Source organism: Orcinus orca, chromosome 2 (assembly GCF_937001465.1).
Source record: "Orcinus orca chromosome 2, mOrcOrc1.1, whole genome shotgun sequence".
Taxonomy (NCBI): domain Eukaryota; kingdom Metazoa; phylum Chordata; class Mammalia; order Artiodactyla; family Delphinidae; genus Orcinus; species Orcinus orca.
Window position 1 is genome coordinate 175774637 of NC_064560.1, and position 23464 is coordinate 175798100.

The window sequence follows — 23464 nt, forward strand, 5'->3', positions numbered from 1 at the left end:
CTCAGGACAGCAAGGCGTGTGGGCGCTCCAGAAGCACACTTCCACAGGGGCTCTACCGATTCCTTTGGGACACCTTGGAGACTGGGGAGGTGGGGAGCCAGCAGGGGCAGCCACCCCTTGCTCCCTGCTCCCGCACCTCCCTGACGGGCCACTCACCCCTTCCCCCTCCTCTGCTCTCTCCTCCCTGCAGGCCTTCTGGTGAGAAGAAGCCTTCGGAGCCCAAAGCCATGCCAGACCTCAATGGGTACCAGATCCGGGTGTGAGGCAGGCGGCAGTGCCCCAGCCGCACCCACTTCTGGGGGCCGGCATCTACCTGCCAGAACCGGCCTCGCTCCTGGGGAAGTTGGGGCTGATGGTGGGGCAGGGTGAGGGGCAGCAGGAAGAGCGTGTCCCAGCTCAGCCACCCAAGATGCTGCCCCTCCCGCTGGGCCAAGCCCCCTCACTTTGGACCACGAGGCAGTGAAGAGTTTAATTTTGAGTTTTTAACTCAACAACTGAAATTTAAGGTATTTGGGAAAAAACTTAAAACGAATGGATCTGCCAGTGGCTGGAAGGCCAGTGCTTAGAGGATCTAAGCGCCACAGGGCTGGGTGAGGAGGGGTTGCTGGCTCTGCTGGTACCCCTGCCCCAAGGTCTCTCTGGGATTTGGGTCCATTCCATCTATGGGAAACCTCCCAGCTCTGCTAGGCCTGTGGCAGGATGGAGGGAGGGGTGTTTCTCCAGTCCTGTCTGCCCTGGCAGAATCTTCACCCAGGGAAAGGAAAGCAGGGTAGGAACCACCCTGAGAAAGGGCTGTATGGCCCACATCAGGAGCTTAGCACAGGCCACATCTGCCCCGAGAGCCAGAGCCCGTGGCTCAGAGGGTCCTCGGGCCCTTGCAGCCCCATGGACAGTGTTTTGTGGGCTGACATTGCCTCGTGGCAGGGCCCGTGCTGGGATGGGCTGGACGAGAGCCCAGGAGAGAACCACTGGGGGAAGGGTTCCCGGACCCCTACCTGGCCTCCTTGCTCAGCCCAGCTCTGCCTGTTGCTGAAGCCGGGGCCTCCCTGCAGAGGGGCTGGGCTGTGCCAAGGGCCCAGATATGCACTGGGCTCAGCATGACTGTGGGGACTGAATAGACCTGGTGGGTCCAGGAACCGTGGCTGGGGATGGGGTGGGCCACTCAGGCCTAGGTCTGTCCCCCTGGTAGGTAGTCCCCAGGGACTGCTCCCCCTTCCTGTTACCTTAGCCCTTGCTGGGGAAATGAAGACCAGATCGGGCTGCCTGTGTCCCAGCCCTACCTCCCCTCATTCAGCAGCCTGGGTAGGTGTGGAGGGCCCAGTGATGATCAGGCCTGTTGTGTGAGGCAGCTCATCAGGGAAGAAGCTGAGCTGCTGGCATCTGCACAGCCTGCCTGGCAGGTGTGAGATACCTGGCGGGCAGGTGAGAGGTTGTGGAGAGAGGTTGGAGGGCCTGCGGGAAGGTTCTGGAGGCCCAAGTAACAAAGAGGTGTAGGTCAAGGGGGCAGTGCGGCCACTGAGGAGAGGCAGGGCCCGAGAACTGGGGAATGTAAGTGAGAAAAGAATGTGGGGGAGAGTTTAGAATCAGGCGGCTTTGGGGAGTAGTGAGTTCCCTATTGCTGGAGGTATTCAAGCAAAGACTAGATGGCTGCTTGTCATCTTGAAAGCTATAGAAAGGATTTAGGTTACGGAAGGATAACTGGATGAGATGACCATTAAGGTTTCTTAATACTGAGAGGCTAGGATTCAGCCAGGGGCAGCTGGCAGTAAGGCTGCAGTGGGGCTGGGGGCCTGGAAGAGGGAGGACCAGAGCCAGAATTGTAAACTCAAATGCCTGCGGGGCCAGGCAGATGACTAAAAGGAGGGCTGCAGGGCTGGGTGGGGATTGTGGCAAATTAATGAAGACATACCCCATTAAAGCAGCCGCTGTTGCTCAGCCATTCTGAGCGCAGGCCCTGCAGTATCAGATTGCCTGATTTTTTTTTTTTTGTTGAGAGGCCAGAACTCTGAATTTTTATGTGAAATATGCTGATTTTTAAATGTTGGCAGTCAGTTCAGAAAATTGTAAAGCCCAACGTGAAAAAGAATGCTGGTTTGTAATCTCTGAAGCAGAGAGAGCTTGGGCTGGGGAGAGGTCCACCAAGGTACTTTGAGGTGGAAAGCGTGAAAACTTGTAGGCCTCTCAGAGCAGGCCGGGCCAGGGCAGCATCCTCGCTGCTCACGCTGCTCAGAGTGGGCAGCTACCCCACGTTCATGTTCGCTCTCCCTGCAGACCAGAGACATACCAGGAACTGCCTGCGGTTGCTGAGACACCAGAAGGGGTGGAGTGGAATTGAAATAGTGCAATTCTCAGCCTGCCAGGGAGATGGATTGTGCCTGAGAAGCAAAGAAAGGGAGAGAGGGAGACAGGATGTGTTTGCTGACGCAAGTGCCCGCCAGGGAAGGCACCAGGCTGGCAGCTCTTAACACCAGCAGCTCTTGGCCCAGAGCCAGACCCAACAGGGAAGCCGGCTGCTCAGTCCCCTGGCTTTCTCATGGGTCACTGGGCCCTGGGGAGGTGCCTAACCTGTCCCCCGGACTACACCCCAGCCAGACCAATCCGAGGGCCACTGTGAGCTCTAACTCACCATCCCATCCCATCCCAGTTTTCAGGGAGAGGGGTGGTGGGTCCCCACGTTCACACATTCGCCTGAGGCAGAGATGGATCCGTTTGGGAGGCGTGAGGCTGAAAGTGAGGACTTTTGTGGGTCTGGATGTGGGTGCCTCGTGCAGGCTGCTCATTGGCAGACACCCCAGATGCCCCTGTGGACCACAGGGCTTGAGGGTGAGATGTGAGGGAGCCACTCCTGGTGTGGGAGCCCAGCAGGGTGCTCTGACCCTCTGGCTCCTTCCTGAGCCCTTTGGGGAGAAGGAAGCAGGACGAAGCCCCAACCCCTACTGCTGTCTTCCAGGGAGGGAGCCGACCACCCACAGCTGATAACCCCCTAGCACTCCCCCTTCCTCGCTCAGACCTCGGGCCTGTGGACACCCACAGGATACAGCGGTGCTTTTTAATTTAACTGTTTCACAGATGTAGCAACCCCTCCTCCCCTCCTGGGCGTGTTTACACAGGCTCTGCTCCCCAGGGCTGGCCTGGCTGCAGAGTTTCTGGGGAGGCAGAGGCAGGGACTTCAGGGCCTTAGTCACCATCCTCAGTATCACCTCATCTCAATTCCTGTGAGGGACCGGGCCTCGCTCCTCCCGACTCAGGACTGCCTTCCAGCTCTCAGCGTGGGTTCCTCAGGGGTAGGGGCTGCTGGCTGGGGAGGGGTCAAGGGAAGGGCAGAGAAAGCTGCTTGATGAAGGGGGCTCGGCAAGGGCGGGCAGTGATTGCTCCCCAAGGCCTGACTGCTTGTGCTCTGTGCTGAGTGCCGGGTCAGAACACTGGGAAACTGGGTTTCAAGTCTTCCCACCCACCTACCTGCCAGTCCTCTCCCTCCCGTGGCCTCAGTACGGTCATGGTCCCCTCGCCCATCCCGCCAGCCAACCCATCCTTCCTGGGCGTGGCCAAGTGGGGAGAGCGGCGCCCCCAGCCCCCAGGTGCCATGATGAAGCCTAGGGCCAAGGTTCTGAGCAGCAGAAAGAGCCTGGAGATTGGCCGTATCTGGTTTCTGGCCCACTCTGTCATCTTATGCCCCCTGCTTATGCCCCCATCTTATGCCAACGCTTCCAGCTCGGACTGGACTTCCCGGCCCAGGGACGGGGTCTAATTCTGGCTGGTGGCGCCCAGAGGCCTGTGTGCCTGTGCGTGCCTCGGTCTCCTGCCTGGGTGGTTTCCAGCTTAGCTACAGTGGCTTCCCCAGGCACCGCCCCCCGGCCTCTGAGTATAGGGAGGTGTGAGCTGGGCCCAGCATATCGACCACGTTCTGTGTGCCAGAAGTGGGCTGTGTTGAAATCCCCACTTCCCTTGCTCCACTGAGAAACCAGTGGGAAGGGCAGGGAGATCCTCTGGGGGAGCGTGGGGTGGGAGGTGAGGTCTGCCCCCGGCCAGGCAGGGCTGCTGCGGTGCTAGCTCCAAGTCCATCAGTATTGACCCGCTCGCCCCATCTTGGTGCTCCAGAGTCCCAAGTTCCCCTTTTTCTTCAAGTCTGATGAGAGAAGAAATCGGGTGCGCTTGGCCTGGGGCCTAGTGATGGTGCACGGCCCCTCCCTCGAGCTCTGTGTTGGCTGCCATGTTGTACTGGACTTTGTTCCCCCTCTTCTCATATCAGTGTTGGCCGTCCCCCTTTGACTTCTACACTTCGTCTCATTCCTGTTCTCACTTTTTCCTTGAAATGAATAAAGTCTCCCCAGCTCAGCTGTGTGGGCTGGGAGGAAGCCCCAGTTTGTAAACCTTGTCTTCTTCTCTCTGGGAGCTGAGGCTGGAGCTGCCCCACCCACCAGTGTCCGCCTCGGCAGCTCCGGAGAGAACCTGCCCGGAGGTGAGAGAGCCCCAAACAAGCCAACGGGACACCTCACAGCCCCTGCAGTCATGATAAAACTTCTGGGGTCCCAGGCTGTCACCCTCAGCCTGCTGAAGCCACTCAGCTCTTGCTAATCCTAATCTGGGAGATCTTTCCTGCTGGCTGTAAATGAATGCATTCTCCCTCACACAGCCAGTTCAGCCCCCAGAGGCGCAGGATGCATTCCAGAGCCCTGCTCTTCCTGTCCTAGTCCCCAGCAGTCCATCAGGAGCAGAAGAGGAAGGCTGGGTGTTCTCCTGGGAGATGAGGCTATTTCAGGAAACCATAGCAACAGGGATCTGCAGTCCCTTCTCATCACAGTTGCCAGTGCAGAATCTATGGTGGTTAAAGCCACAGCTTTGGAAAACACCGCTGGTTCCACCCTTCTTCCTCTACACTGTCCCTCCAGCTCTGGACCTCTTCCCAATGCTTTAAGGCAAGTCCAAACAATTACAACCAGACCTGCACAGAAATATCTTTTAGACCCCACAGCATTTTTTACCTTTAACCCTTCCTCCCTGTTTCTCTGGTCTCCTTTCATTCAGCTTGGGAGTAAAACCTAGACTCATAAGAGGAGGGAGTATATTTCCTACTTCTTATCGCAGCCAATCCCCATAAGGTCCTAACTAGAAGTGTTGTTTAGCACAGCAAGAGTCCCTCACTTGCGGTAGCGTGGTGGTGAGGCATGGCCACTGGGAAGAGGAGGGGTGGTCCGGTGGAATCCATGAACATCTTAGACTGTACGCCATTAAAAAGAGGCAGTTATGTTAATTACAGGTTCATTTAAATCCAGCTTAAACGATAACGAAAAAGAGCCTTTCAATAAACCAGAGTTTGTGAGTAACTCGGATTATGCACCCTTACACAAAGGCAGTCTTGAAATGCACACACTCAAGTCCAGCCAAAGTACCAAGTAAAGGGCCTTGTGGGTGGACTGCGATGAGATGGGCTCATACACAGTAGGAGTGCTCTCGTGGAAGGAGGGCTGGGTTAAGTGCGGTGAGTCTGTATGAGTCAACCAGGCTCACCGGGGACACTGCCTGGCCACTTTCTTAGAATTGACGCAGAGGTAAGTGCCAACTGTGGACTCCCAAGAGGACCAGAACGCAGCTTGCTGGGGGCATTACCGCACTTCCTTCTGCTCCCTTTCTTTCAAGCTCACGGCATGTGCCTGCCTAGTTTAGGCACATGACTAGAGTGGGTCGGGCCTTTAAATGCAGGTGGCACTTCTCAGAGCCCTGGACGCGAAGAGATTGAAGCTCTGCACCCACATCTGCCAGGATCTGACATCTTGACCACGACTGTGGAGGGCAGTGATGACAGGAAGTGCTGGTCATACCAAAGACCAAGCCGACTGGGCCACGTGCAGGCTGCCTGGTAACCCTTAAAGTGTTTGCCAAGGGGGTGAGGGGCCCGCTGAGGCCTGGCAGGTGGTTGGAGATGGGCCACCTCAGGTGGGCTGAGGGACAGCGCTCTGAGCAGCCCACATGGGAATGTGCACTCCCTCCAACCCCCAGCCAGAAAGGACCTGGTCACGGGAAAGACAGAACCTCCAAGAATGTTAAGTGTGGAGACTCCACTCTTCTCTCGGCAGCTGTGTGAGGCCTCTGGCCTTATGGGCACAGGAACTGACTAGGGATGGGGCAGAAGGCAGAGTTCCCAATTAAGGTCACGTTCTCCTAACCTGGGAGAGATCACCCTACCAGGTTCTCATCTGGCTGGCTGGCCCTTGCCTGGGATAGTTTTGTTTTGCTCTCTTTCCCCGGGGGGAAACTAGAGGAGGTGGGCCCCTGCTGCTCCCAGAAGACGGGAAGCCATGCTTTGCCTTATGTAACCAATCAGAAAACAATCCTCTAGTCCAGTAGCTACACCAGGGCAAGAACTGGGGAGAAAAACCAGGGTTTAAAAACAAGCCAGCAGAGGACTGGTTGGTCATTTCCCTTCTCCCAGCCCCAGCCCCATGTATCTGCCTTAGAAGACAACCTGTCTCTTCTACTCCCAGGAAAGGCTGTGTTCTGAGGAGTTGGGTGGCAAGAAATAAAGGAGGTTCTCAGTTTACCTCTTTGGGATCTGTTTCCTTGGATATAAAGGTAAGATATGCACACCTGAACTGCCACCTTGTAGTGCAACTGTCTACTGATCATGGAAGTGGAAGCACTCGAAACTGAATCAAAGTGCCGTGCAGATGCTACATGACTCACCTCAACCAGGGGGAAGCCCTCCAGGCCAGGAAAGGGGTCTCTGGGAACATACCTCAAAGCTTAGGAGCTATAAAATAATTCCAAGCCCCCAGGGCCAATTGTCCAGGCTGACTAGGGAGAACTACCCACCCTCAATTCCTATTGTAACCAGTAATTACCAATTATTGTCATTACCAATAATACTCTGGGATTTTTAGCATCCCTTCAAATAACGTAATTTCAGATCTGAAAATTCCTCACACGTGGAAAAGAATATTACTTTTAATTTCTCTTTCACCAAGATATGTGCAACATAGGGAGGGGTTAACTTACCCACAATCACCAAGTGACCAGGCCAAGATGACAAGTGGTGTTCCTAATCCCTGGCTAAATCCCAGCCCAGGCGGTTCAACTGGTACCCAGGTAGCTTTAAATAACCCAGCTTCTCAGGTACTGATTCAGAGGTGTGGGGTCTGGGATTCTGTTCAGGTAAGGCAGAAAACCACACCTGTCTCAGGGCTTCTTCCCACGGGCACAGGGGCTGGTGGACCTGCTGCACAGGAAGGCTGGAGGAAGAAGAAGTCCCAGCACAGTGAGGCCCAGGAAAGATGAGAAACCTTGCCAGCAACAGGTGGCTCACAGCTCAGCCCTGGCTCCTGAACACAGAAGAGATGATCAAAAATAGAAGCGCGGCAAGAGGCATCTGCCACGTGCATCGTGCCTCACGCAGCTGCCATGGCTTTGACCAGGAAAACACTTCTCATCCTGCTTTCGCCACAGATCCTCCTCTGCTTGGACTAGGCAGGTACAGGGGCAGCAGATGGAATAAGAATGAGAGCAGCTGAAAGCAGTATTCTCCTCTAGCTTGGCAAGGATGGAGAAGAGAGCTGCACCCCACGAAAGTCCGGGCAGGAGGCTGCGCTCAAGCCGTTCCTCCCAGGCCTCAGAGTAGTGGGCATCTGCTCAGTTACCAGAGGGAGATGATAACCCTTTTCTCTGGTCTAGATCTCAGGTTTGAGGCCCCACCCCAGTATCAGTCTCTTCTTCTCTGCCCACCTCATTCCCCAGGCCTTCCCTCCCCCATGCCTTTCAGGATCCTAATAAAATAACCAACAGTAGGGGGGAAAGGTAAACCTTTATTTGGAAAAGAGAGTTCAAATGACCATTTAAAACCCCCTTTCATTTCCAAAACAGAAAATAAGAAAACAAGGAAAAGATCATCTATCAAGCTCCTGCCCTCTGCCATCTTTAGCCATTTTTAAACTACGTTTCCTGGCAGAAAAAAACAGTGATGGGCCCTAGTCCTACAAACCAATAGGGCACTGTCTTGAGACCATCTCAGGAGATGCCCAGGGAGAGACAAACAGAGTGGATGGTGGAGTGTGGACAGATAGGCCTGGGGCTCAGACAGGCACATGCCCAGTACCCAGGAAACAATGTTTAAAAATATACATGAATAGATAAATTCCCCAGAACCCAGGCATGGAAAGCTTATAACCATGAACGCAGCAGCAGAATTATTCAAGCTGGGTCTTCGGCTCTCAAAAAAAAAAAAAGGAGAAAACATTAACCTCTAGCTAACTGTCCCGAACTCCAGCCTCTCAGCTATATCCTCCAGTCCCATTCTGGAGGCCAAGTGGGCCAACAGCAAGTCAAGTCTGCAGGGCCAGCAGCTACACCCAGCGATGCAGGATTCAGGCATGCAGGTGACTCATGTGGGCAAGGGAGCACCCCCTGGAGGCCCCAGGGTGCTCCTGCACCAGGAGAGGGAAAGCAGAGGCCATGAGCCGCCTTGCCGGAGGTGGGGCACCACCACCTCCAGTTTGCCCAGGGCCACCTTTCTGCTGAGAAGGTCTGGCCTGAGCTAAATACCAGGCTTTTCTAGTGGAAAAAAGGAAGGGGATGGGGGAGGCAGCAAAGAGTAAAAAGCAGCGGGAGGAGAGGACCAGAGAGCTGCAGCTTAGCTGTGCAGAGGGAAGGGAACAAGTCCCTGAGGTCTTGCGTCCCAGCTGAGGCAGCTGCAGAACCTGCCGGCTCTCTCCCCGCTGGGACTCCCGCCCTCGCTGCAGTCCTCCAGTGAGATAGGAGCTCCCTGACAGTTCTTCCTCCTCATGCTTAAAGAGTTTGGCACCTCAGTCCACTACCCCTGCCCACCGACCCCACACAAGGGTTCAAACTTTGGCCTCCCACAGGGCAGCCTGGGGAAAGGGATGAGCCCTGGAGGAAGCATGCCAGGCCTGTGGGGAGCTCTGGGTCAAGGGCATCCCTGAATCCACTGCTCCAGCTCGTGGGGCCCACTTGTTACCAGAGCCCGGACGATGAGGATGCCCTGGTTGGCAGGATGGACACCTAACGAAACACAGATGATAAAAGGAGAGACGGGCCCACGCTCCTGCCGCTGGCAGCCAGGTGCCCATGTGCCTGGCAGCACACAGCTACCCGGTCACGCCCTCCACCTGCCCCTAGGCTGACAGCCCCAGTGTGGAAAGTGGGCTAGTCAGAGACAGGCATGACTACGCAGAGCAGTCCCACCCCGAGAGGATGCACACACAACACACATCTCACGCGTGTGTGTCTGGCAAGAGGGCTGGGCCCAGGGGTCTCAGGCAGGGAGAAGGTCAGGTCAGAAGGCACCCCACCAAGAAACGGCCTGAATACAAATAACCAATGAGATCAATAGCTCCCGCAACCCTGGTAATTAAAAATCAAGGGGGAGCACTGGATACATGGAAGGAAGGGGAACCCCCCCTTCTGCCTCTCCCAGGGCCACCCAGTATGTGGCACAGGTTTAGGAAGAGGCTGGGGCGGGGCAGGGACCACAGGCAGAGAATGTGGACAGGCCTGGAGGAAATCTAGCCATGGGAGAAAGGGAACGAGGAGGGGAGGGGAGGGGAGGGGACGTAAGTTTCTTGGAGCTAAGTTTCCAGAAGCATGGGATATTTCCACAGTCTCTGATCCAGGTGGCTCTTCTGGAAGAGAAGCTCTCTTCCCCTGGGAGACCGTCATAGGGCGGTGACTTCCATCTCGAAGCTGGCCAGTAGGCAGAGGTGGTCTGAAGAGCAGAAGGGGTTGGGTAAGCCATTGGCAGCCCAGAGGATCTCTTCAGAGAGAAGCGAGAGCCGGCCCAGGAGCTTGAGAGTTCCATCGTGACAAAGCCTGCGATCTGGAGCACAAAGCAGAGGCCGGTGGGTAAGGCAGCCGCAGCCAAGCTGCATGGGGTGGGGGGCCCCGTGGGAGCCACACCTCAGGAGGCTGCGTCTCCTAGGCAGCCCTATCCTCCCTCACCTCCTGCCGCCTCTGGCGGAGGGCTCATTTTCTCAGATATGCCATGATATGTCAATGAAAGAAGCCAGGTGGCTTCGGTGGGACTGCAGCAAACTAGAGTGCACGTCCAAGCCCAGCATTACAAGATCTTCTGATTTTCCAAGAGAAGCCGAAGTCCAGATTTGCTATGTAAAATTTGATTTCTCAACAGAAAATCCAAACATTTTAAAAGACATGCTTTAAACAAAACAGGCATGGGGCTGATAGACTGCTATACTGTGACTATTGTGAGAGGTGAGAAGACAGGAAATAGGGTTTCTAACCTAACCAAGTCCCTTACTAACCAGCTGCCACTGAACAAATCCAATAGAGCACTTCCTGGTGCTCTATTTTCATCTTTAAAACGGAGGGACGGGGCTTCCCTGGTGGCGCAGTGGTTGAGAGTCCGCCTGCCGATGCAGGGGACATGGGTTCGTGCCCCGGTCCGGGAAGATCCCACATGCCGCGGAGCGGCTAGGCCCATGAGCCATGGCCGCTGAGCCTGCGCTCCGCAACGGGAGAGGCCACAACAGTGAGAGGCCCGCGTACCGCAAAAAACAAAAAACAAAAAACAAAAAACGGAGGGATGGCTTGTTCTGCCCACATCTCTCTAATGCTACAAGGATAAAAGAGAAGGCGGGCAAATGGCCTAAGGGAAGTATGATGAGGATGACCAGTGTCAGGTAGGTATGAGATCTGCTCCTTTGCTGGTCAGGTCCCAGCAGCCCAAGCCATGTGATCAAATGCCTGACCTACCATCAGTTCCCAGGGACTCTTGGGGGTGGCTTCTAGGAATCCAGGATCCACCAAGCTTACCAGTTCTGTTCCCATTCTTGCAGGACTCAGCTGAGAAGAAGATGTAATCTACTGTCATTCCAAGACCCAAGGGCATTGTGGTGACCTCTGGGCGGCCATGCTGGGGCAGGAAATGAGTATATACCGAGGTCAGGTGGAGGCAGTGCTGGATGGTGCCTACAGTCCTTCGGGGATGGAGGGGAAGATGTCAGTCAACAAACATTACTGAACTTTTCCCAAGGTCACTTCTCTGTGGGTTTTATCAAGTTTTTTAAGGGATGATCCCAAATAACTCAACCTCAGCAAATGCCTTCCCATGCTAATTAAGAGGCTGAGAGTCTTAGCTAAAATTAGCCTAGAAACAGACACATTTATATACAGTCCTGCTGACATTTCTCACCCCCCACTCTCCTCTTGCTACCTGGTGAAGTATACCTAATGTACCCTTGTCCATGGGTCAGCAAGCTCTTCTGTGAGGCCTTACTCCCAAAGGAAAAGGGCAGGGGCTTTTCATCTGCAAGAACCTAGGCGGGTCACCTCTGGCCTCTGCACACCAGTATGTTCCTCCATAAACTTAGCACACACAAGGGGAAGAGAGAGCTCAGCAAAATGTGTTCGCCCAAATCAGCCCCAGGAAAGCCAACAGGAATCTCTCTAATACACCTCGATGGGGCTGGAATGCAAGCAGAAGGGAACTGGAAGAAGATTACCTGGGGAAGTCAGGCTTAGGCTCAGATATGTCTTCCTCAATGACAGGCTCGGCCCAGCCAGCAGGTCGCTCTGTAGAAGACCGGAGACAAAGGGTTTTATCAATCACAGACAGTGAAGCAGGGTTAGAACCTTGCACCCTGAAATCCCACTCAGATCCTTGACTGGATTGTTCCAGAAGGGAAAAGGGAAAGAGAAAAGGTGAGGAGAGGAAGAAAACAATGGACCAAAGTCAAGAACCTCAGGAAGCAGACAGACAGAGGTCTCTAACACAGACATCTCTTCCCTGGCTCAGCAACTTCTTAAAAAATTTAAATTCATTCTTTAGGTAACACAGTCACATGGTACAAAAATCAAAATGTAGAGAAAAATATCAGTGAAAAGGCTCCCTCCCACTCTGGGACCTTGCCACTCAATTCCTCTCTCCGGAGGCAACCAATGTTAACAAATTCCTGGTGTATTCCTCCAGAGATTTTCTATCACCCACCATCCATTGTGTGCATATATGTATCTGTGTATGTATGCGTATACATATGTAAGCACACACACGTATCCATACTTATACACACCTATACATGTACACACACATACACAAAGAAAAAAGACACACATTACCAATATCAGGAGAGAAAGAGGGAATATTATTACAGATCTTACTGACATTAATAGGTATTATGAACTAAATGTTTGTCTCTCCCCAAAATATGTTGAAATCTTAACCCCCAGTGTGATGGCATTAGGAGGTGAGGCCTTTAGGAGGTAATTTGGCCTTGAGGGTGAAGCCCTCATGAACAGGATTAATGCCCTTATAAAAGGGATCCCAGAGAGCTGTCCTTTCTGCCATGTATGGATGCAACAGTAAGCTGGCAATCAGCAACCCAGAGGAGGGTCCTCACTGAAAATGCACCATGCTGGCACCCTGACCTTGAACTTCCAGCCTCCAGAACTGTGAGAAATAAATTTCTGTTGTTTATAAACTACTCAGGCTGTAGTGTTTTGGTATAACAATCCAAACTAAGAAAAGGATAACAAGGATCAACAAAATTGACAAACCCTTAGCTAGACTGACCAAGAAAAAAAGAGAAAACTCAAATTACTAAAACCAGGAGTGAAAGAGGGGGCCATCACAACCAACCTTAAGAAATAAAAAAATTATAGGGATACAATAAACAATTGTATACCAACAAATTAGATGACTTAGGTAAAATGGACAAATTCCTAAAAAGACAAAAACTACACAAACTGACTCAAGAAAAAGAAGAAAATCTGAATAGTTCTATAACAATTAAAGAGACTGAATTAGCAATTTAAAAATTCTCACAAAAAGCCCAGGCTCAGATAGCTTTACTAGTGAATTCTGCTAAGCATTAAAAAAGTAATATGAATCCTTCACAAATACTTCCAAAATATAAAAGAGGGAACACTTCCCAACTCATGCTATGAGGTATTATTCTGATATCAAAACTAGACAAAAACATCACAAAGAATGAAAACTATAGACTAATATCGCCTATGAATGTAGATGCAAAATGCCTCAACAATTACAGTTCTGTGATTTATAAGAAATGTATATTTGGTCATTCAGATGACCAAATATATATTTCTCATATATAGTCAGTCTTCATATACAGTCTTAGTCCACAGTTGCTGGTTCAAAGCTCCCCAAACCCTTAGAATTTCCTGAGTGTTGAGAGTGAGCAAGGTGCCTTTTGTTATGTTCATGAGGCAATTTTGGAAAATACCTAAGGTTGGGGGCTGGTTGCCAATGGAACCAACCATGTGATCAGAGGAACTTTCAGTCCCACCCTATGACCTCTAGGGAGCGGAGAGAGGTTGGAGGTGGAATCAATCACCAATGACTAAGGATTTAATAAATCATGCCCATGTAATGAAGCCTTCATAAAACCCAAAAAGGACAGGGTTTGGAAAGCTTCCAGGTTGGTGAACTTATGGAGATTCGAGGGAGAATGGTGCACCCAGAGAGGGCATGGAAGCTCCACATCCCTTCCTACATACCTTGCCCTATGCATCTCTTCTGTACAGCTGTTCCTGAGTTATATCCTTTTATAATAAACCGATGATCTAGCAAGTGAAATGTTTCTCTAAGTTCTGTGAACCACTCTAGCAAATTAATCTAACCCAAGGAAGGAGGGGATAGTGGGAACCTCTGATTTATAGCCAGTCGGTCAGAAGAAGCACAGGGAACAACCTGGTCTTTTGACAGGCACCTGAAGTGTTGGAGGGGTGGGTTTTGTAGAACTGAGCCCTTAAGCTGTGGAATCTGATGCTATCGCTGGGGAGACAGTGTCAGAATTGAGTTGAATTATTTGTTGGCGTTGGGGGAAACTCCTCCTCTCCCATGTTGGAAAACGAGTCTCAGAACAATATACTGGCAAACTAAATCCAGCAAAATAGAAAAATGACTATATACTATGACCAAATACGATTTATCCTAAAAATGTAAGGTTGGTTTAACATCTGAAAATCAATTAATATAATACATCATATTAACAGAATACTGAAGAACAAAAACCACGTGATTATCTGAATAGTCACAGAAAAAATATCTGACAAAATCCACTCCTTTATGACCAAAAAACAAACCCACAACACTTAAAAAACTAGGAATAAAAGAGAACTTCCTCAATCTGGTGAAGGGAATCCACAAAACACAAACAAATAAAAAGCAAACAAAAAAACCTCATGGCTAACATCATACTCAATGCTGAAAGACTGAAAACTTTACCCCTAAGATCAGGAATAAGACAAGAATATTCGCTGTCACCACTCAACACTGTAATGAGAGTTCTAGCCAGGACAATTATGGAAGAAATAAAATGCATCCAAATTGGAATGGAAAAAAGTAATACTATTTCTATTTGCAAGGTGACATGATCTTATATATAGAAAATCCTAAGAAATGCACTAAAAAACTATTAGAACTAATAAATGAGTTTGAGGGACTTCCCTGGTGGTGCAGTGGTTAAGAATCTGCCTGCCAATGCAGGGGACACGGGTTCGAGCCCTGGTCGGGGAAGATCCCACATGCTGCGAAGCAACTAAGCCCATGTGCCACAACTACTGAGCCTGCGCTCTACAGCCCGAGAGCTGCAACTACGGAGCCCACGTGCCACAACTACTGAGCCCACGTGCCACAAGTACTGAGCCCATGAGCCACAACTACTGAAGCCCATGCGCCTAGAGCCCCTGCTCCACACAAGAGAAGCCGCCGCAATGAGAAGCCTGTGCACCACAACGAAGAGTAATCCCTGCTCATCGCAACTAGAGAAAGCCCACGTGCAGCAATGGAGACCCAACGCAGCCAAAAATAAATAAATTTATTCATTTAAAAAAAATTGAGTTTGAAAGATTGCAAGATACAAGACTGATATACAAAAATTGCATCTCTATACACTAGCAATGAACAATCCAAAAATGAAATTCAGAAAATATTTCCATTTATAAAAGTAACAAAAGGAATTTTAAGTAGTTACAAATAAATTTTACAAAAGAAGTATAAGACACACTGAAAGCTATAAAACATGGAAAGAAATTAAAGATCTAAATAAATGGGAAAACTTCCATGTTCACTGATCGTAAGTAAGATAATACTGTTAAAATGGCAACACTTCCCAAACTGATCTACAGATCTGTAAATCCCTACCAAAATCCCAACTAACTTTTTTGCACAAATTGACGTGGTGATCCTAAAATCCACATAGAAATGTATATGAGACCCAGAATAGCCAAAATAATCTTGAAAAACAACAATGAAGTTACAAGATTTACACTTCTCTATTTCAAACTTATACAAAGCTAAAATAATCAAGGCAGAGTGGTACCGGCATAAGGCTAGGCATATAGATGAATGGAGTAGAACTGAGAGTCCAGAAACCCATAGGTCCACTGTTGATTTTTTACAAGGGGAGGGGTAAAGGGAAAATAACTGCTAATGAATATGGGATTCCTTTTGGGGGTGATGAAAATGTTGTAAAATTATATTGTGATGATGGTTCCACAACTCTGAATATATTAAAAGCCACTGATTTGCACACTTTAAATGGGTGAATTTTATGGTATGTGAATTCCACCTCAATAAAGTTATTTTTAAAAAAAGGTAAGAGAATGTTACGGACAACTTCATGCCAATAAATTTGTTAATTTATATGAAATGAAATATTCCTACATTTTCCCTGTTAAATTGTTTTCTTTTTGTTGCTATTATAAATAGGGTCTTCTTAAAATTACATCTTATAACAAATATATCATTATTTTATTATATGAATACTATTGATTTCTGTATATTAATATTCTGCCCAGATACTTTCCAGAATTAATGCTAATAATAGTTGTTAGGTGATTCTCTTGGATAACCAGTTATATAACCATATTAACAGCAAGTAATAGTTTACCCTCTCCTTTCCATTGTTTACTTCTATTTTCTTGTCTATATTTCTATGTTCTATTTCTAATTCTGTGGCTGGTGTCTCTCACAGTTGAATGACAGTAGTCATCCCTATCTTGTTCCCCACTTTGACAGGAATGCTACTAGACTGTCTTCTTTAAGCAAGATGCTCATTTTTGGATTGAGATGAATGCTTTTGTTTTTTTTTCTTTTTCAGGCATCTGGCGGCTCCACGCCCCTTCCTCCATGGTGCACCAAAGCGCTGACTGACCAAGATAAATGTATTTTAAGGGTATAAGGAATTATCTATTTTTTCCTTAAGAAGGTTCTTTTTAAAAGAATCCGGAATAGATGTTGAATTTTAACAAACGTCTCTGACATCTACAGGATGACATGCATTTCTATTTTTTAATAGATTTCATATATTTATTAGCATGATAAATACATTAATAGATTTCCCAATACTGAACTACCTTCATATTTCTGATATACTCTATTTGGGCATAGTATATTGCTCTTGAAATGTGATGTTAGATTCTGTTTCCTGATCTTCTATGTACATTTTTTGCATCAATATTCATAAGTGGAGAATATTAAGGTCTGTAGTTTTCTTTTCCTGTGTAACTGTTGTCAGGTGTTGGTGTCAAATACTTCTTTTGTAAAAATAACTTGGCCCCCTTCTGCTGTGCTCTTTAACAATTTAAACAGTAATGGAATTACAAGTTCTTTAAAGGTTTGATGATGTTCTCCTATCAACATGAACATGGTGTTTTTGTGGGACTGTATCTCTGAGAACTTTCACTATTTTTTCACCCTGTGGTAATCTATTTATGTTATGTCTCTCTTTCACAATCAGTTTTAGTAAATTACATTTTCTAAAATTAACATAGGCCATCTAAGTTTCCAATTTCTTTTGCACTCAGTTGAGAAAAGAACCCCCTTATAATCCTCTAAATTCTTCTGCATCTGAATACTTTTACTTGCTCCTCCCCTGCCCCCTTAAATAGGTTAGCTAATCTGACAGCTGTTTTTCACCCAAAAAACCGATTTTTAGAGCTTATTAGTCCTACTGTTTTTCTGTTCTCTAAATTATTTTCATTTTCATCTTCTGCTTTCTTTCAGCTTGTCCTCTTTTCTAACTTGGGGGATACTTAATTTACTTACTTTAATTTTTTCTTACCAATATAATTCTCTGATTCAAGATATTCTATATAATTCTATGAATTTTTCACTGAACGCTATTTTAGCTATATACCACAAATATATGGTATTTTCATTATTGTTATTTTCTACACACTCTGCAGTTTGTTTAAATTTCATCTTTGACCCAAAAGTTGTTTGAAATTTTTTAAATGTCCAGATGATAGCATTCTTTTAACTTCTATTTTTAATGCATGTGTGATCACAGAAAGTTGGCTATACTATTTCTACTGTTTGAAATTTACTGATTTTTTTTGTGGTAGTCTAATATATGGCCAATTCTCAGGAATTTCCTGTGGATATTTTAAAAGATGTCTTTGCTCTGCTTTCAGTGCTCAGAGTTTGATATTATCCATCAGATTTACCATACAACATGTTATTTAAGTCTTCTATATTCTCAGTTATTTTTTATCTACTTTAACTATTGTGAACTGAGAAAGATGAATTAAAATCTTCAACCATTAGTTATTTTCTGACTATTATTCCTGTTAAATACTGCAGTTTCACTTTGTGATGACTGATGTGATGTTATTTGGAACATAAATGTTCCTAACACTAATATCTTCATTTTGAATCAGAAAAATCACAGTGACCAGCAGGATATTGAAAATGGTTTTCTCTTCAGCAAGAGGCAAGCTAATTTAGGCTTCTGAATCATGTAAGAGGTCAGGAATCAGAGGTACCATTACTCCAGAAAAGAGGTGGGAGGTGAAAATCAAAACTGGCACAATGAACTCACCAGTCAATTAGAACCATCCCTTACACAGAGCCATTACGTTTTCATGTCTCATTCCTAAATGTGAATGGACACCTGATGGAATCTTTGGGAACAAACAGTGGGGTAGGAAGAAACTAACTCTTAATTAAAAGAACTTTGGGAAAAAAAAAAAAAGAACCTTGGAAGGAACAGATGGAATATTAAAAATTATCATCCTCAGTAGTAGAAAGGCAATATTGCATTCATTAAAAAAAAAAAAAAAAAAAAACAATGGTATAAAAAAAGAAGGAACTTTTAAAAGGAGATTTGGAAATTAAAAATATAATGGCAGGGCTTCCCTGGTGGCACAGTGGTTGAGAATCTGCCTGCCAATGCAGGGGACACGGGTTCGAGCCCTGGTCTGGGAAGGTCCCACATGCCATGGAGCAACTAGGCCCCTGAGCCACACTACTGAGCCTGCGCGTCTGGAGCTTGTGCTCTGCAACGAGAGGCCGCAACAGTGAGAGGCCCGCGCACCGCGATGAAGAGTGGCCCCCACTCGCCACAACTAGAGAAAGCCCTCGCACAGAAATGAAGACCCAACACAGCCAAAAATAAATATATATATATATAAAATGGCAGAAATTTAAAATCACTAGAAGGAATGAACAAGCTGAGAGCATCTCACAGATGGTAGATTCTAATATCCAATTAACAGTAATTCCAAAAAGAGAAAGCAGAAGATAGGAAATTATTGAAGAAATATTACCAGCAAAATTATGTGATTCGAAATAAATTAGTTTCCATTTGAAAGGGCCGTGGAGTATACAAAATAATGAATGAAACCAACACCCTGAGTAGGGTAAACCATCATGAGATTTCAGAAATCAAGGGATTAGAGATAAGAACCAGAAAGTCTCAGAGAGGCAACATACGTGATATACAAAGAAAGGATCAAGAATCAAAATGGCAGCAGACTTCTCATTAGCAATGCTGGAACCTGCAAGACAATGGACTGATTTCCAAACTAGACATTTACACTTGGCAAATTTTCATATTAGTGTGAGGATAAAAAAAATCAAGTCTTTTTTTAGTACATGAAAAGAAAAACAAAAAAGAAAGAAAGAAAACTGCTTCTCTCAACACCAGGTTCTACCCATGCAGCACTATGTACAAACGGCACTGCTCCAGCAGTTACATGGGACTCAAGGCCTCTGCCTGTCCCACCAGGCCACATGAGCACATGGGCCACAACTGCCTCTACCTGAGCTGCAACATCTTCCTGGACCATTCAGCACTGGCAGCAGCCAAGCAAGTAAGTTCTTCTGCAAGTGCACTTGGGAAGAGGATAATAAGTTGTGCAGGGATGGGCCAGTGGAGGGGCTGGATTCAGAACTTTCCTGGTTCAAAAACTGATCAGACAGCCTTTCCTCTGTGGCCATCTGGTCAGTTTGTTAATAATAGTTTACGGAAGTCATTTATTAGCAACTGTTTTTTCCTAGAATGCACTTAATTGGGCACATGGTTTATTTTTACATGTTAAAAGACCTGAAGCTCTGGAGATAAATGGAAATGTGCAAGTGCTCATGAAAAAGAAAACAGAGTAACCCCTTTCAGTGTCTTTAAGAACCATACTGGAAAGAATAAACCACTAATAATTAAAAATATTTACAAGAGGGGGACTTAAAATTTAGATTCCCATCTTATGAATTATTCCTTCACAAAGGGAGTTGGGGAGAGTGAGAATCACAATTTTTTTTTATTATACAACTTGTGTGATGTAGAACACTCCAGCACAATGCAACGTCAACTTGTTGGAAAGTTAGACCATCACTCCCCAGCACTGTAGCTACTTTGGCAATTCAGATGCTTCCCATTAAAGTCAGTGTCACAGTCAACTTGGCAAGTTTGAATGTCTACAGTTGAGTTGGATGACTCTGGTATTGGACTGGAAATATTATTTGTTAGCACATCTAAACAAATCCTCTAGAAAAAAAGATCACACACTATGATCTCCTTGTACTGCACCTGAAGTCTTTCTACTCATGGTCTAAAACTGGTGGTAGGTTTTTAGATTTGGAGTCCTTAAAAGAGATTCATCAGGACCCTATTCGGCCCTGGGTGGGGATACTAAACAAACGGAAGGGTACGTTCACAGTATGTGGAGGATGGGTGTGTTTACCCAAATTTAATCTCAATTTTGAAAATACTGCTATTATTGGGTACTGTTAGTGAACTGGATATTTTCCCCCATATAATGATTCTACTTACAAAGTGATTGTCAGTGTATTTTAAAGGTTCTTATTTTGTTATTAAATTGAAATGCTTATTTTATGTTTCAAGTACAGTACTGATTTTTTTTAAATAACCTATTCTTAACATGGAATTACCTATGTGGGATCCTACTACTGTTTAACTTTAGGATTTTGTATTCTTTTTTTTTTTTTGGCGGTACGTGGGCCTGTCACTGTTGTGGCCTCTCCTGTTGCGGGACGCGCAGGCTCAGCGGCCATGGCTCACGGGCCCAGCCGCTCCGCAGCATGTGAGATCTTCCCAGACCAGGGCACGAACCCATGTCCCCTGCATCAGCAGGCGGACTCTCAACCACTGTGCCACCAGGGAAGCCCAGGATTTTGTATTCTTAAAACATTGAGCTACTGCTTCCCTGCCTGAGCCCAAGTGATCCAAGCACTTATCCCAGTTCCTAGCACACGCCAGTCGCTCTATGCATGGTGGCCACCACTATTATTATTGCTATCACCACAGTTGTAATAATACACTAGCTTTGCAATTAAAAAAAAACAACAACAAAAAACCAAGCCATTGAAATGTTCACTGCTCTTTGCAAAATGCCAATTCAAGTTAAAATCCTTCAAGAAAAAAATGAATTCATTGCTTACCACCAGTCCTTTTACTATAGTTTTTTCAGTCATTGCTTGGTTGTCTTAAGTTTCTTGGTTGTCTAGCAGTTTCTTCATGAAAGGCTTTGGGTTGAGTGTAAAATTTTTGACCATACCGTCTTTCTTTGAAACCTTGCTCTCCTGTGTTCCAGAGTCGAACGTTAATGTTAAGAAATCTGAAGCCTACCTGATTATTTTTACCTTTAAAAATAGCCCAATTTTTTTAGTTCTGCCCAAACGATTCTTTTATCTTTGACTTCTGTTAACTTCACTAAGATGTCTTACTGTTGACTCTCCTATGTCATTTTTTACTGAGACATGGTATATCCTTCTCAATGTGGAGTCAGATCTCTTGATTTTGGGAAAATCTTCCCTGAACCATACCTTTAAATATTCCCTTTGTGCTATTATACTGGATTTCTTCTTTGTGAACTCGAACTATGTGTATGTTGAATCTCTTTAACTTCCACTACTGTTATTTTCTTTCTAGTGCTTTTTATCCTTCCTGGCCTCTGCCTCTTGCCTTGTTTTCAGCAGTGCCTATTCTCTCTTGGACTGCTTCTAATTTTGTATTCATTATGTGATTCTTAAATTTTTTATTCCACTTTTTTCCTGAGCTCTGCAGTTTACATTTCATCTACTGATGTCTTGCCATGTGCTTGAACTTATTTTATAAAAGCAATTATTTTATTTTTGCACTCTTATGTTATAAAGACAATTGCTTAATTTTTTTTATTCATGGGAAAATAATCATAATGTTTATATGCTCCATGGCAACAATTTTTATCTTCGAAGTATTCTTTATCTGCCTTTTACTTTTCCTGCTCTTCCACCTCTTTTTCTTATAGTATTTTAGTACAGATCTCACGCTGGCTCCTTTTGGGCAGCCCAGCTTGGAATTAGTTGAGGTTTTTATGTACAAGCTATTGGTACAAAGCTTATACAAGCGAAGACCTGGGTACGCATTCCAAGTAACAGGCATCTTTCCTTATGACGCAGGGTTGTGTGTGAGTCCTGTTCATCTTTACTTCCCCTAGCCAAAAGAAATATGCAGTTTAAGTGTTACACCTCCCCCCACCACTTAAACAGACTGCTTCGTGCAAATTTGGCTTGATTCCTTGATCAGTCTTTCCTCTACTGCCTCTTTGGACCAAAAGAGGTTCAGACAATATCCTTTCACAACCTGTGCATCTTATTCTTGTTGATGAAACAAGGGATTTTGACTTCGTGCCTCGGGGTACACTCCTCACCTTGGAGAAAGGCACACTGCTGGTTCTTTTGGAGATCCATATGGCCCCACAGACCAGTCTCTCCATACCTGCTCCAGCACCCCTGCATGACCTCCAGTGCTTCTTGCAACCATTCCACCTGTGCTGTGGTTCATGATTTCAAATATCTTCAGGTCTCCTAGCTTTCTCAAAGATGGAGTTTGCATTTCTCTTTTTCATTCTCCTTGTTGCTTTGGAGTGTTTTCAGAGACAAGAAGGGGAGAACATCAAGCATACTCTGCTACTTACAATCTGGAAGTTCTCAGTAGGAGTAACTTGTTATCACACCCAGGAGTACTGTCACCTTATGATTTTCAAAGCCATCAAGTGTATTTTCTCTCTTAAACATGCTGTATACATGCTAGTTATTAGAAACTTAATACTAAAAAGCTTGTGGCTTACTCAAGGTCTCAGAGCTAGTTAGAACCCAGGTCTCTTGATTCCTGGTCCATGTTCTGAACACATTGCACATGGCTGGTGAACTCCACTGACCTTCCTCCTAAGCATACTTATTACCAGAAGCTGATCTCTAAGAATTATACCTAGAAAAGACTAAGAAACCACATAACTGACAAATATCAGAGGTGCAGAGGAAAGAGGACCAAGCTTAGTTGGAACAAGTTAGGGAACAAGCTTAGTTCCCATTACCTGGCTTAGTATCTGTCACTCCTTCCATAAGAACCAGTCCTACAGGTCGCTGACAGGCGATGCTGCAGAAGCGGAAACGTAGCAGGAAGTCTCGGCTATACTTACGTTTCTCTGTAAACCAGGAAAAGCCATACAGTGAAAGACAGGAAGAGGAGCCACATGCTGAGACTTCCTTAATACCAAGAAGCTTACAAGTAGGGACACAGAGGAAGTCTGGCTCTGAAGACAAGGAGATTTTCCAATGGCTATGATTTAAAGTTGTCCATTTCACTGGGTGACCATGAGGAGGACAATGAAAAAAACAAAGGAACGTGCTAAGAGAATTGAGGGAATTACACTTTCTCTTGTCACTGAGGTGCCAGCTTTCTCCCAAAATGGGCATGGAGGGACAACCAACCAAGAATGTGGCATGTGCTCACCTGATCTCTTGGGGTGACAGGAGGTGACATACTGACAGCAATCAGTGATGCCCAGGGAGCCGGGCCATAGTGGGGCCTGCAGCTTCCTCTGATAAAGCTGATGGGAGAAGTCTTCCTGTCCAGATACCTACAAGGAAAGAGCAGATGGGAATAAGGAATCTGAGATGGAAAAAGGAAATAGCCCATGTTTTGGGACATGCAGACAAACATACACACACACACACACACACACACACACACACACAGTCACATACTAGGTACGTAACACAAGCAAAACACATAAGTCTCAGGGGAAAGTTAAAAATAAGAAGCTATTTAAAACCATTATTTTATTTTTTTTACTAGAAACACTGAAATATCTATGAGACAGGAATAAGGGGTTAAGAGAGTGAGATATGTGAGTCAAAGAGAACAGAACTATATGAACATACGGTCCCCTAAATTTCAGCTCAGAAAAATCT

General features: G+C 46.5%; 2 protein-coding genes across 4 annotated transcripts in view; one reads left to right on the forward strand and one right to left on the reverse strand.

Moving 5' to 3' along the window:
* Positions 1–7875, forward strand: part of VASH1 (vasohibin 1) — a 24769-nt gene extending 16894 nt beyond the window's left edge. For both annotated transcript variants that reach the window (XM_004262269.4, XM_049705626.1), the window contains one exon: positions 191–7875. In XM_004262269.4, coding sequence (XP_004262317.1) covers positions 191–263 — 73 coding nt within the window. In that variant the 3' untranslated portion in view covers positions 264–7875. The remainder of the gene's footprint in view (positions 1–190) is intronic.
* The window catches only part of ANGEL1 (angel homolog 1), a 23902-nt gene continuing 8214 nt past the window's right edge, over positions 7777–23464 (reverse strand). Inside the window, exons 6-10 of one of the 2 annotated variants that reach the window (XM_004262270.4) lie at positions 23004–23130; positions 22585–22695; positions 11469–11538; positions 10780–10943; positions 7777–9823 (exon numbers count right to left, since the gene is read on the reverse strand). In XM_004262270.4, the coding sequence (XP_004262318.1) occupies positions 9663–9823; positions 10780–10943; positions 11469–11538; positions 22585–22695; positions 23004–23130 (633 nt within the window). In that variant the 3' untranslated portion in view covers positions 7777–9662. The remainder of the gene's footprint in view (positions 9824–10779; positions 10944–11468; positions 11539–22584; positions 22696–23003; positions 23131–23464) is intronic. The other variant, XM_033410426.2, reaches the window with a different exon arrangement.